Here is a 12,500-nt window from a genome sequence, read left to right as displayed (position 1 = left end):
TCAGCTCTCTAATGAGCCTGAAATGTCACGGAGCCAACTGAAACTGGAATAGCCGCATTAAAAAGGAATAATCCATGAGAGAATCCTGTCAGAGGCAGACCTGGCGCCTTAGTGGAGGGAAATCAAAGCGGGAGAGATTTGACTCGTAGGGATAGCAGTAGCACAGCATTAGCCTACCTAGCACCTCGCCAGATGACTGAATAAGTTCAACTTGCGATCAATTTCCCAAATTGCATTCAACTCCAAACCGGCACATATTTACAATTGGCTTCAGTTAATAATCAATTACTTTCTTTCTTGAGAGAAATCTCCTCCATGCTGGGTGCTTATGAAGCATCGGGGCTATTAATGAACTTTAAATGAGCAACGGCTATGCTTAGAACAACTAGCACATTTACAATATTCTGCTCATTAGAACGGCGGTGTTATAAAGTGCGCTTTCCACAATAAAGGCGCGCCTAATGGGCTACGCTAGGGTGGAGAGATACGGAGACACGAGGGCCGAAACAGCTTAACTGTAGTTCTAACTTTCTGTAATTATAAAGGCTGATTCCAGGGAGCTACAACTACACTCAGGCCTTTCTCTTTTTATTGTCAGCTAAATTAAAATGTCATGGTCCAAAAAAAAAGGACCTGCGTTTTCATATTTCACACCATTTAATATATCCTCATTTCTAGACTTTCATATTTCACACTGTTTAATATATCCTTATTCTAGACTTTCATAGTTCACACTGTTTAATATATCCTCGTTTCTAGACTTTGACTTCTCCGTACACTGCTCTTTAGATAACTGCACGCACACACACGCACGGCAACACGTGCGTGCATGCAAACACACATACGCACACATGCACACACGCACACACACATGCACACACACACACGCACACACACACTGGTAAAAAATGCACACATACACACACACGCACGCACGCACGCACACATACACACACACACACGCACACAGACACAAACGCACACACACACATACGCACCAACGCACACACACACATACACACACACACACACACAAACACACACACACACACACACAAGCACGCACACACACACACACACACACACACACACACACACACAAACTCTCAAGCGCATATTCACACACTCACTCCAACACAGACACACACACACACACATGTGTGCAATCGGTCACGCGGGGGATTCAGAGAACAGATCAATGTCCAGGTAACGAGCGAGGAGAGCAGCGGAGCCTCACCCGTCCTGGCACCGACGCGCGAGGTGCTCAAAGTGAGGCCAATTATCCCCTCGGACCTCGTGGGGCGAGCTGCGCTGGCATCGACAATTCCATCAGGTGTGATGGGATGAGGACGAGAGCCAGCCGGCGAGCCACCATCCCCTGGGTCATTGTTAAGTCATATAATGAGTTTTAAGTGGCTGGATTAATGTTTAAGTGTGGCCGTGATGCAATGATATATTTCAATATCTCAAAAACCTACTGAGAGACCTGAGGAGAGTCTAGATTGTAGCGTGTTGGTGCGGCGTCAGTGAGTTTTAATTTGGACCAATTATATTGATAAGGGATGGTTTAGTAAAGCTGGGAGAAAGACCATCGCCCAGCCCCCTAATAACCTTCTCTAATGACCTCCTCTCCTGGCTTCACTACACCATCCGTTACCCATTAAATCTGTCAAAATTACAGAATTACTGCGGTCTAACGATTCTGCAGAAGAGCATTTAGCATGGCGCACCTGCCACGAATGTAAACATTAGCAGTACCACATTGTGGTCTCAGACGGTGAATCTCTGTTTCCGTCCACAATCCCGGTACTGACAGACAGACATTAACTCCAAAAGACCAAAGGGCTGCATTGCTGTCGTTCCCCTTCCTGTCCAGGGCTGGAAGGAAGTGATTCTGGCAATGTCTTCTGTATTGGATGTTTCTGTGAAGCTAGGAGATACGGTTACGACGACCTGACAACCCCTGATATCGTACAAAACACCTTGGAGTTTTACTCATAAACAGAGCTCTCCATCAACCTCGGTAGTAAAACCAAGACTTTGTGGTGGGAGGTTTCTCTACGGCTGCAGCCTGTGCATGTAGAGGGGCTCTCTGATATTCACTTTTATCCCTGATTAGACTGATTTTAATGTTGGAATTCCAACCCCACATCAAACATCAGATGATAGGACAACACGTAGACCCGCTTCCAACAGGCCCTGGGCGGCAGCCAGATCAAATATGGCTGAATGCAGATGGGCTGGAAAACCTAATGAATATGAAAGATGGTCATAAATGATTCAATCGAATGCTATAGAAAATGGTACATTTACATTTTCCATTTAATCAAGGGTATTCTGGGAGGAATGCGGTTGTTTGGGGACGACCTTGAAGCATACATTGACGTATACATACTTGTTATGTCAAAATATTTTGCACATTAAGCAAACATAAGGAGCCGTATAATCTGGTGCAGAGTAAGTTTGACTCAAAACAGAAAGCTCTGGGTACCAAAAGTCTCACAAATCAGACAATGACTACAACAATAATCTATAATAATTTAAATCGGGGCAAAAGGGGCATTTTACTTTCTTTTGCTTCATATTTACTTCGACCAATCATGTGGTGGGAGGCGGGGATCTGTAAGCGCGTGATTGGCTACAGCGAGCACAAACCCGCCCAGCACTGGCCGAGTGTAAAAAAGTGTCTGTAGCGGTTCCAAATCCACACCGCTTGGACTCTGAAGAAACACTCTTTTTAAGTTTCCAGAGCGTCATGCACTCGCGGGATCGAGTTTTCTCTGTACATATCTGCGTAACGGTACAGGAAGCCAGCTGAACTCGGCCTTGAGGCCGTTGGTTCGCGGCCCAGCCTCTGCGCCGTCTCCCCCCAGAGGTTCTGCTTCAGCGCGACTCCCTGATCCCGGATTACCTCAAACCCCGACGTCTCTCGCCTACCTGCACCCCTTCTTCGCCCATAAACGCCGTGCATCTTAAATTCTTAATCGCCGTATTTTTAGAGCGGCCTTTGTGCTCTCAGGCTTGGTTCATCTGAATCACCTTTTTCACGTTTCTATTAAACATATTTCCGTCCACCTGGAAAATATATCGTTTTCCGCTGTTAGTCAGAAACGATTACACGCGTGTGCGTCTGCCATTCGCCGCAAGTTGATTTGGATCAAAGCATCTGCTAAATGACTAAGTGACTGCTTGAATTATGAAATTATGAGCGGGATAATAAATCAGACGATAATGCAATCAGAGGGAACCACCTGCTTTCCCTCTCATAACGGCCTCGCCTTACCAACGTCCCCCCGCTACTCTGCCTGGGTGGAAGCCACCGGCGCCGAGAGGGGGGTAGTGTTTACCGTGTCGCCGTGACACATTATATTGAACTGAGCTGTGGATTTCTCGGCTCGCTGCGGCTCATGTGCGTCTGAGTTCCAGCTGGCTTCCGATTGGCTTTGTGAAAGCTTCTAGTAGTGTCGTCGCAGCGGGCCAATACACGAGCGGTAATAAACACCTACCGTGCCAAAGTGTTTTAATGTTTGGTTCAGATACGTGACGAACTGGGGTGCGTTTTGGTTGGGGATGAAGAGGTTCAAAGCCGTTTAGGGTTTAGGGATGGTATGGGTTTAGGTGTTCAATTGGAGTGGGTTGAATCGAGGTGTGAGGTTGGGTATGGATACTACTCATTGATATGATGTTTGAGATGGTAAAGATGCGGGTTAGAGTCCATGGATCCAAGGTGTTAACGATGATGTGTTCAATTAGGGATGGTAATGTTCCGGGAAAGGTTAGCAAGCCTGGGGTTGGAGTTGGTGGGGTTTAAACAGGCGTTTGGTCTGGTTAAACGGAGGGCTCAGCTGGTGTGCTGCCAGGAGACTCTGCAGAACCTTGTCTTGTCTAAACCGCTCCTCCTCCTCCTCCACAATCCTCCCCTTGCCAACACTTTAGATCAATGCCACCATACCTGCAAATCTGCGTTTGTACATGAAAAGCAAAGAATCCAGGGATGAATAATAAATAAATATGGAAATGCTAGACTCGTCGGGCTAATCTCTGTCTGCCTGAGACGCTACTGAACGGTTCTTTCAGCGTTGACAGTCCCCACGGTGCACTTCTGCCCTTTTGCAAGTCCCAGTATACCACACTGGGGGGGCGCAGTCCTAAGAATAAAACGCCTTTTTAATCTGGAACATTGTAGACGGAAGAATGAGGAATAAAGAAGAGAACCTCTTATCTGTGTCAGTTTTATGTTGATGTCGGCGGAAAACGGCTGCTTGTCAAAACACGCAGCCAGCGATAACCAACATGCTACTACTAACAGGGAACACGACAGGCGCCTTTCATCCGCGGCGTTAGAAGCTCTGCTTGTGAACGGGACACGTTCTCTACTCCTTCTGACGTTTGTCTTTTCTTACTCCAGTCTCACTTTCACTTTCATTTTCAGTTTTAAACCTGCGCTATGTGCGCTATGTTCCCATTAGCAACACTCGCGGCTCGGGTTGTAGCTATAACCGTCGTTTTACAACGTTGACGCTCCTGAATGGCGTCAAGACCTTACTCACAACGGTATTTACCGGTAACAACTCAATTATGCAAGCATCTCATCCAGCTGTGCCACATGACCTCTGACCAAACCAAACGATCGTCGTTATTTCCACACAAACCAGTTTCACTTGAATTCCTTAGCAATCCTGAGCTAGCGGAGGAGCTAACCGCTGCGGTAGAGAGGTAGCATCGCTCAGTGCTAACGTACCGATGTACTGGTTCCACTCCGGGTCCAGGTCGGCCTGGTTGGCCAGGCAGCCCTTCATCACGTTCAGGCAGTAGTTCTTGCAGGGCTTGGCGGACGGCAGCGCCTGGCAGAACGGGCAGTACTGCATCTTGGTCAGCGCGCGGATACATGGGGGAGTGCTGCTGACCTGCAGGGGAAAACACACAGAGCGTGAGAGAGAGCCATAGAGGGAGAGAGAGAGAGAGAGAGAGAGAGAGAGAGAGAGAGAGAGAGAGAGAGAGAGAGAGAGAGAGAGCGGGGGGGAGAAAGAGACGGGGGAGAGAAAGAGAGATAGGGGGCGGAGATAGAGAGAGGGAGGGGGGCGGTAGAGAGGGGAGAGAGAGAGAGAGAGAGAGGGTGACAGAAAGATACAGAGAAAGGGAGAGACAGATACAGAGAAAGGTAGAAAGAGAGGGAGAGGCAGTGTGTGTTAGTGAGTGAGAGAGAGGAGAGAGAGAGAGAAAGAGAGAGAGAGAGAGAGAGGAGAGAGAGAGAGAGAGGGGGGAGAGAAAGAGACGGGGAGAGAAAGAGAGATAGGGGGTGGCAATAGAGAGAGAGAGAGAGAGAGACTAGCAGAGGGTGGGAGAGAAGGAGGGAGAGAGACTAGCACAGCCAGGGAGAGAGAGAGAGAGAGAGAGAGAGAGAGAGAGAGAGAGAGAGAGAGAGAGAGAGAGAGAGAGATGTTTTCACACTAAGAACAAAAAAAGCCTTTGAGGGAAAACCAACCGCCATGTTGTGATTTTGTCATGATGCAACTTTCACAGAAACACAAACATACTGGAAGGAACGTCTGTCAGGTATCAGACAGGATAATTAGTGATGGAAAACACTGATCTATTCCTACGCCAATCAGTGCACACTGCTTTCAGACAGTCGACTGTACTTTGTGCTGCTCACCAAACCCTTCTTAAAGTCACCCTCGTTTAAGGTTTCTGTTACACAGGGGACAACCTGGCAGACTGCTTTTTTATATATAGTTTTTTCTGTCGTTCACTAGAAAAGTCGTGACTCTCCGTGTTTCCGTTATTACAAAAGAAAAAAAAGAATGCGGCGGAAACGAAAGCCACGTACAGTATTTACTCTGTCCTTGAGAGAAATGTTTGTACCTATTTAAATATTGTAATAAAAACATGAGTCTCCACTGGTATTCGCCGCCACACCCCCGCCGGGCCCCAGAAGCCATCAGCAGGCTGGCCCCGTGGGCACCGCCCCTGGTTCATGGAGATGAGGAGCCATCGCCATGGCTACTCAACAAGGAGGGGACAAGGGCCCAGGACACAAACAGTCCTGGAGCCCTCAGCCACAGCGGCCCTCTTGAGAGGAGACTGAGGGGGGGTTAAAGCCGTTCATGAGTCTGGACGGCTGAGATATCAGAGGAAAAATAAGAGATAAACCGACCCATATACACACAATATATTGAACCTGTGTGTGTGTGTGTGTGTGTGTGTGTGTGTGTGTGTGTGTGTGTGTGTGTGTGTGTGTCTGTGTGTGTGTGTGTGTGTGTGTGTGTGAGTCTTTGTATTGACTTTTATATATATAAAAGCGACAGAGCGAGCGAGAGAGAGAGAGAGAGAGAGAAATATATATATATACGTTCTGGCAGAGAGTTGTGTCTAGAATATATATCTATATCTATATATTTATATCTTTCTGACAGAGCGTACACAGAGTGCCTCGTTTCTCTGAAGAAGTCTCGCTCCCAACGCAATTTGCGGTCGCCGTTCAGCGGCAGGCGAGACGTTCAGAGAGGCTGTTGTTCCTGTGTTTGTGTTCTGGCTTCATTCAGGATGAGGAGAACTACAGAGAGGCGCGTCAACGCCACGGATAGCACCGAAGCTACTAGCATGCTGCTACTAGAGCCGCTACTAAAGCCGCTGCTAGCGCTGCTAGTCCGGGGAGGCCGCGTATGAACCCGGTATGGAAAGCTAGGGAGACAGGAGTATAGAGCTGGAGGAGGAGGGGGAGGAAGGGGGAGAGGAGGAGGGAGGAGGAGGAAGGGGGGGAGGAGGAGGAGGAGGAGGAAGAGGAAGGGGGGGAGGAGGAAGGGGGGGAGGAGGAGGGGGGAGGAGGAGGAGGAGGAGGAGGAGGAGGAGGAGGAAGGGGGGGAGGAGGAGGGGGGAGAGGAGGAGGAGGGGGGAGAGGAGGATGAGGAGGAGGAAGGGGGAGAGGAGGAGGAAGGGGGGGAGGAGGAGGGGGAGAGGAGGAGGAGGAGGAAGGGGGAGAGGAGGAGGAGGGGGAGAGGAGGAGGAAGGGGGGGAGGAGGAGGGGGGGGAGGGGGAGGAGGATGAGGAGGGCTAGGTGGAGGAGGAAGAGGAGGAGGAGGAGGAGAAAGGTGAGGGTGGACGAGGAAGTGTTGGGAGGAGGGAGAATAGGAGGAGGAGGGTAGGAAGGAGGAGGAAGAAGAGGAGGGGAGGGGGAGGTGGTGGAGGAGGTGTGAGGAGGAAGAATAGGAGGAGGAGGTGGGAAGGAGGAGGGAGAAGAGGAGGGGACGGGGAGGTGGAGGAAGAGGAGGAGGAGGAGAGTAGGAGGGGGAGGTGGAGGAATAGGACGGGGAGGAGGAGGAAACAGAAGAAGAGGAGAATGTTGTGAGTGGGTTGTCATGTTGTAGACTAAACAGTGAGAAGTCCCCAGCTATTATATAAATAGAGGGTCCGCTAGATAAAGTATTAAATAAATAAAAGATGGCCGAGGCTCTGTTGGAGCTTGCTGAGCATTTTGCCGGTCCTCTTTTTAAAATGAGTTTCTCACCGGTTCGATGATTGACATGTCGTGGCTCCTGTCTCGCTCCCTCTCCCCCTCTCTCTCCCTCTCTGACACTCTCCCCCTCTCTCTCTCCCTCTCTGACACTCTCCCCCTCTCTCTCTCCCTCTCTGACACTCTCCCCCTCTCTCTCCCCCTCTCTGACACTATCTCCCTCTCCCTCCCCCCTCTCTCTCCCCCGGCCCACCAGCGGGTCCACATGGGATTGACCCAGCCTTCCCCTCTCCGTCCCGGTGTTTGGCGATGGGACCAGGCAGACGTCCCTGACAAACACGTGGCTCCCCGGCCCATCAACCCGGGGCCTGCTGCCCCTGCCTGTCAAGGCCTCTCATCGATTACCAGCCCCCCCCGCCCGGGCCAGCCGTCCACTACTCACACAGCGCGGCTGCGGATAAACGTCCAGAGAACCCACTGGAAATCCATGCTAAGAAAACACACCGAGCACAGCGGCTTAAGGTTAGATAAATGCTAATGCACATTCGATTCTACTTAATCAGTGAATAAAAACCGGCAGATCTAATGTCCAAAGCTGTAAAATATGGTGATCGCATATCAATATTGTAAGGGTAGTGGATGTGGTCTTTATAGTCTTAAAGGGTGTAGGCTGCCTTCTGAAATGTGTGCTCCCTTGAAGTAAAGAATCAATGTTTTCTAATGCAGCAACATAACAAGTTAATACGTCGTCTCACGTTGTTTATCTCCACCTAAAGCAACTTCAGAGCTGAGGTCAGCTGCCACGGTCCAGTAGGAGGTATGGAGAGAATTATGTTACGCTCGCACATATAAACTGTTGCTATACAACAATATAATGAGGCTGTTCATCAAGCCTGAACACAGCACCATAACAAGCCCTTTACATCCCATTTTCATTTTCTGTATCATTTCTATGCAATTTATCAAAATAATCACTATTATTCAGATTGTTATTATCTAATATGGACAAAATAATAATATTTCCAGATGAGCATTATAATTCTGATCGGAAATAGTCAACCCCACGCATTTGAATATCACTTAACAAAACGTCCTCGTTCACTTTGCTGAAGAGAGAGAGAGAGAGAGAGAGAGAGAGATGAGAGAGAGAGAGAGAGAGAGAGCGAGAGGGAGAGGGAGAGAGAGGAGAGGGAGAGGAGAGAGAGAGGAGAGGAGAGAGAGAGAGAGAGAGAGAGAGAGAGAGAGAGAGAGCGAGAGAGAGAGAGAGAGAGAGAGAGCGAGAGGGGAGAGGGAGAGAGAGGGGAGAGGGAGAGAGAGAGGGAGAGGGAGAGAGAGAGAGAGAGAGAGAGAGAGAGAGCGAGAGGGGAAAGGGAGAGAGAGAGAGAGAGAGAGAGAGAGCGAGAAGGGAGAGGGAGAGAGAGGGAGAGGGAGAGGGAGAGAGAGAGAGAGAGAGAGAGAGAGAGAGAGAGAGAGGGGAAAGGGAGAGAGAGAGAGAGAGAGGGAGAGACAGAGAGAGAGAGAGAGCTACAAGAGAGGCTCCTGCTCTGAAGCCAGAACGCCGGGCCCTTGGGTAGACAGGGAGCTGGAACGCTGCGGTCCTGCGATGACAGCCCTCCACCAAACACCCCTCATCTGTCCTCTCCCATCCAGCACGTCCCGCCGCCACGGCAGACAGACAGTGCCAGGGGCGCCGCTCAGACCTGCGCTGCTGACGAGCCACAGTCACAGAGACCTCGGCTGCGTCCCTTTTATTCCTACGTTCTCCCCGACCTGAGGAGAGCGAGGACTGCTTGGGGGAGGAGGTTCACGAGGAGCAGGAAGCCACACAGTCTGCTGAATTTAAAAAACAATGGGCGGGGCCCCAGGTTAGTCTGGCAATCTGCGGAGCGAACCGAACAGCTTTTACACGAAGGGCACAATGTTAAAACACGAACTGAAATCTTCATGGACGGCTTTTCTCTTCTCGGTATATTTATATCGTACTTTTGCTATACTTCCAACCGGATTCTGCAAAAACCCTCAGATTGGTTAGAGTTCTTTATACAACATAGGGCCGAAGCCTTATTTGGACATCCTTTCCTTTCCTTTCCTATTCACGTCCGCATTCATCAATGAACATCAGTCCGGCTCAGGCCAGACCGATGTTCATTGATGAATGCGGACGTGAATACGAGGACGGTCCCTATTGGCTGGGACGTCGCTCTGTCCCTGGAGAATATACTGACATGTGTGATGCACACAAGCGATGATAAGGGTCTGGCTTCCACCGCACAATGGAAACCACATTAGATCTACTTAGATTACCTTAACTCCATAACCCAAACACGTATTTTCGTGAAGACTTTGGCAGAAGAAAACCCTGCCAAATCGACAAATTGCATCACGAATATCACACAATGTACAGGAGCTTTAGGGATTGGGAGTACAAACGACTTAATCCGGCAGTTTCTAGGCGGTTTCTAGGCGTATTCCTCCTGGACCAATTATCAGCATCTGCAACACACTGGGTTCGCGTCCACAATTTATTATATATTTATTATGCTTTATTATAAGCTTTATATTATGCTGCTGCAATAAGGGTTCTGCCCTTAGTTGGGTCAAACTGTTTCTGTATTCTTGTCACTAAGTCATAGAGTTCAAACAGTCCCTACAGCAACATCAGCACGACTAGCGCAAGTCGTTGCATGACTATCATGATCTTTTTTAAGAAAGCCCTTCAGTAAGAATAATACACACAACAATGTGTTGTGCCGAATAAGTATCCTAGAATCTCTTCCGGCCTTATCTACCATCTAATCAAAAAATATATAAATGTACAAGGTAATTCGATCGATGACTTAGCACGGGTGAAATCAGAAGCAGCCGCGCTGAATGCTAAATTCAGCGGCACCTAACAATATGAGAAAGCGAGAGCGCCCCGTGAGCACACGTAGCGCAGGGGGTCTGCGCGAGGGGCCCGCCGGAGTTGTGTCATGTCTGCTAAGCTGTGAAAAGACATGATGTACTGCCACGACTCCCGTAATTCAATAAACACCCTGGCAGCGCCTGGCATGGGTGTCACTTCTCCGCCGCGACACTGCACCTCGCACAGCGGTGTCGGCTTCCATTAAGCTTCCATCCGATCTCTCCATCGCTCCCCCGCCCCCCCCCCCCCACCCTGATGAGTTTAGACCGGGGAGATCAAGAGGGGAGCAGCGGCGAGCCCCAGACTCACGACCTCGGCCCCGGGTTCGTCCCCAAATGTCAGAGGTGAGCCCAGGACAGCAGGGGGGATTGGGGGGGGGGGGGAGCTCTTGGCCAGCGCCGTGTGACTCACTAAACGCACACTAACAACTCATCCTCGGGCCCCCCTCTGCTCGTAAATGCGGCGAGGCCGGCTGCGGATGCCTGCAGCGGACCCGATACGCGGCCGGTATGTTTGGGTTCAGGGGGTTCGGGGTGTCTGCAGGGCCTGAATTAGACCCAGCGGCACGCGGCCCCGGACTGATCACACGTCCCGTAAAGTGTGCAATCAGCAGCGGGGGAGTATTCACACCGGTGATGAGAGTCGCGGTGAGCTGCTGTCTGAGTACGACCCCGTTGAAGGCACCGCGGCGTCTTGGGAGGTTGGGGGGTTTAAGGGGGATCAGCAGCGAGGGGAAGAGAGGGGGCACGCGGGCGAAGGGGAGTCCTGCCTTGTTGCGGTTTAGTGCGACTATCTCCGAGCTCTAGCCTGGTTCTTTATCCCTTTAATCTCCGGGACGTGTTCGGATTGAGCCAGGCGCGTGCACCCCCCCCCCCCCCCCCCCCACCTCCACACGGACGGAGCCGTGTCGGTGTTACATCACTTCAAACAGAATACTCCGGGGCTGCCCCGTGCTTAATGGTGTATTCACACCGGGCCGAACAAATATTAGGCAATGGAGATGCAAACCCCGGCGCCGGATCGCTCCCCAGCAGGGTGTTTCTCCGGGTCTGGCCCCTTCACTAGGCTACGGACGCTCAGGATAAGCCTGCAGCCCGGGGTGCCTTAAGACACCAGCGAGGGGAGACGCATCAGAGCAAAGGGAAGGAGAGAGTATCCGGGCTGATTCTTGCGTTTGGCAGAACAACCGGCAGAGAGCAGAACCTCGAGCGGAGACATCAACGAGGTGGTGTAACTCCACGCCACTGAACACCGTTACAACACATTGCACATCCAGAGCTCTGTTGTTCTCCTGTCTGTGATATCAGACCCCTGATAAATAGTCCAGACCTCTCCATCATCCGCCCCCCCCCCCTCCCCTCCCCGTCCTACTCTCGTTCACTCTGCTCCCAGCAGCACTCAAACAACACTTGCTGCTATTAAAACGCCGTCATCCCGTCCACTTTGCCATCGATCTCCCAGACGAGACAACGTGTACTTAAACCCTCAGATCCAGGAACTCGGCGGGCCTACCTTCGACACGCGGTGGGCCACCTCGCGGCCGACCGACAGCCCCCTGGACGAAGGTGCGTGCGGCGATGAAGGCCCGGGTCACCTGCGCCTTCAGCTTGCGCGGCACGTCGCCGAAGGGCTTGAGCTGGTCGGTGTACTTGCTGATGCACTCCAGGTAGTCGTCGGTGATGACGTACTGCGAGTTGAGCAGCGTGAACATGCGCTCCAGCAGCCGCGACCAGAAGTCGTTGAGCATCTCCTCCAGGTTGACGTTGCCGCCGGTGTAGTAGCGCTTCAGCTCCACGAACAGGTTCTGGAACACCTCAGAGTTCTGCATGTAGGGCTTGCCGTAGGTCCGCACGAACATCTCGTTGAGGGAGCGCTCCGTGTTCTCCAGCAGCTCCAGGAAGAACTCTGAGGAGGCGGGAGAGGGGAGAGACAAGGGACAAGAGAGGGAGGGAGAGAGAGAGGGCGAGAGAGGGTGTGAGAGTGACTTCCTGTCCGACGAGTCGTGTTCTACTTCCCCAGGCCCCTAAGAGACAGGGCTTACCGGAGATGGCCGTTTCGCGTTAAATCAAATCAAAAAGACTTCAGCTGAAGCCGGAACCAAACATGTCAACAAAAGCATGGTCTGATGAGCAATCACAGCCT

At 51.0% G+C, this 12,500-nt stretch overlaps 1 protein-coding gene across 1 annotated transcript; it reads right to left on the bottom strand.

Annotated features, from left to right (window-relative positions):
• Positions 1-4,741: 4,741 nt before the first annotated feature.
• On the bottom strand, positions 4,742-12,263 carry LOC307091686 (glypican-6-like; the record flags this gene model as incomplete). The annotated part of the gene is given in 3 exon segments (XM_079759336.1): positions 4,742-4,907; positions 11,871-11,912; positions 11,914-12,263. Coding segments are annotated over 3 exon segments (558 nt in total), but the record flags the coding sequence as incomplete, so codon positions are not given.
• Positions 12,264-12,500: the final 237 nt, after the last annotated feature.

The sequence above is a fragment of the Pollachius pollachius genome (assembly GCF_949987615.1).
Source record: "Pollachius pollachius genome assembly, contig: scaffold_360, whole genome shotgun sequence".
NCBI lineage: Eukaryota > Metazoa > Chordata > Actinopteri > Gadiformes > Gadidae > Pollachius > Pollachius pollachius.
This window is presented reverse-complemented; position numbering and strand designations above follow the sequence as displayed.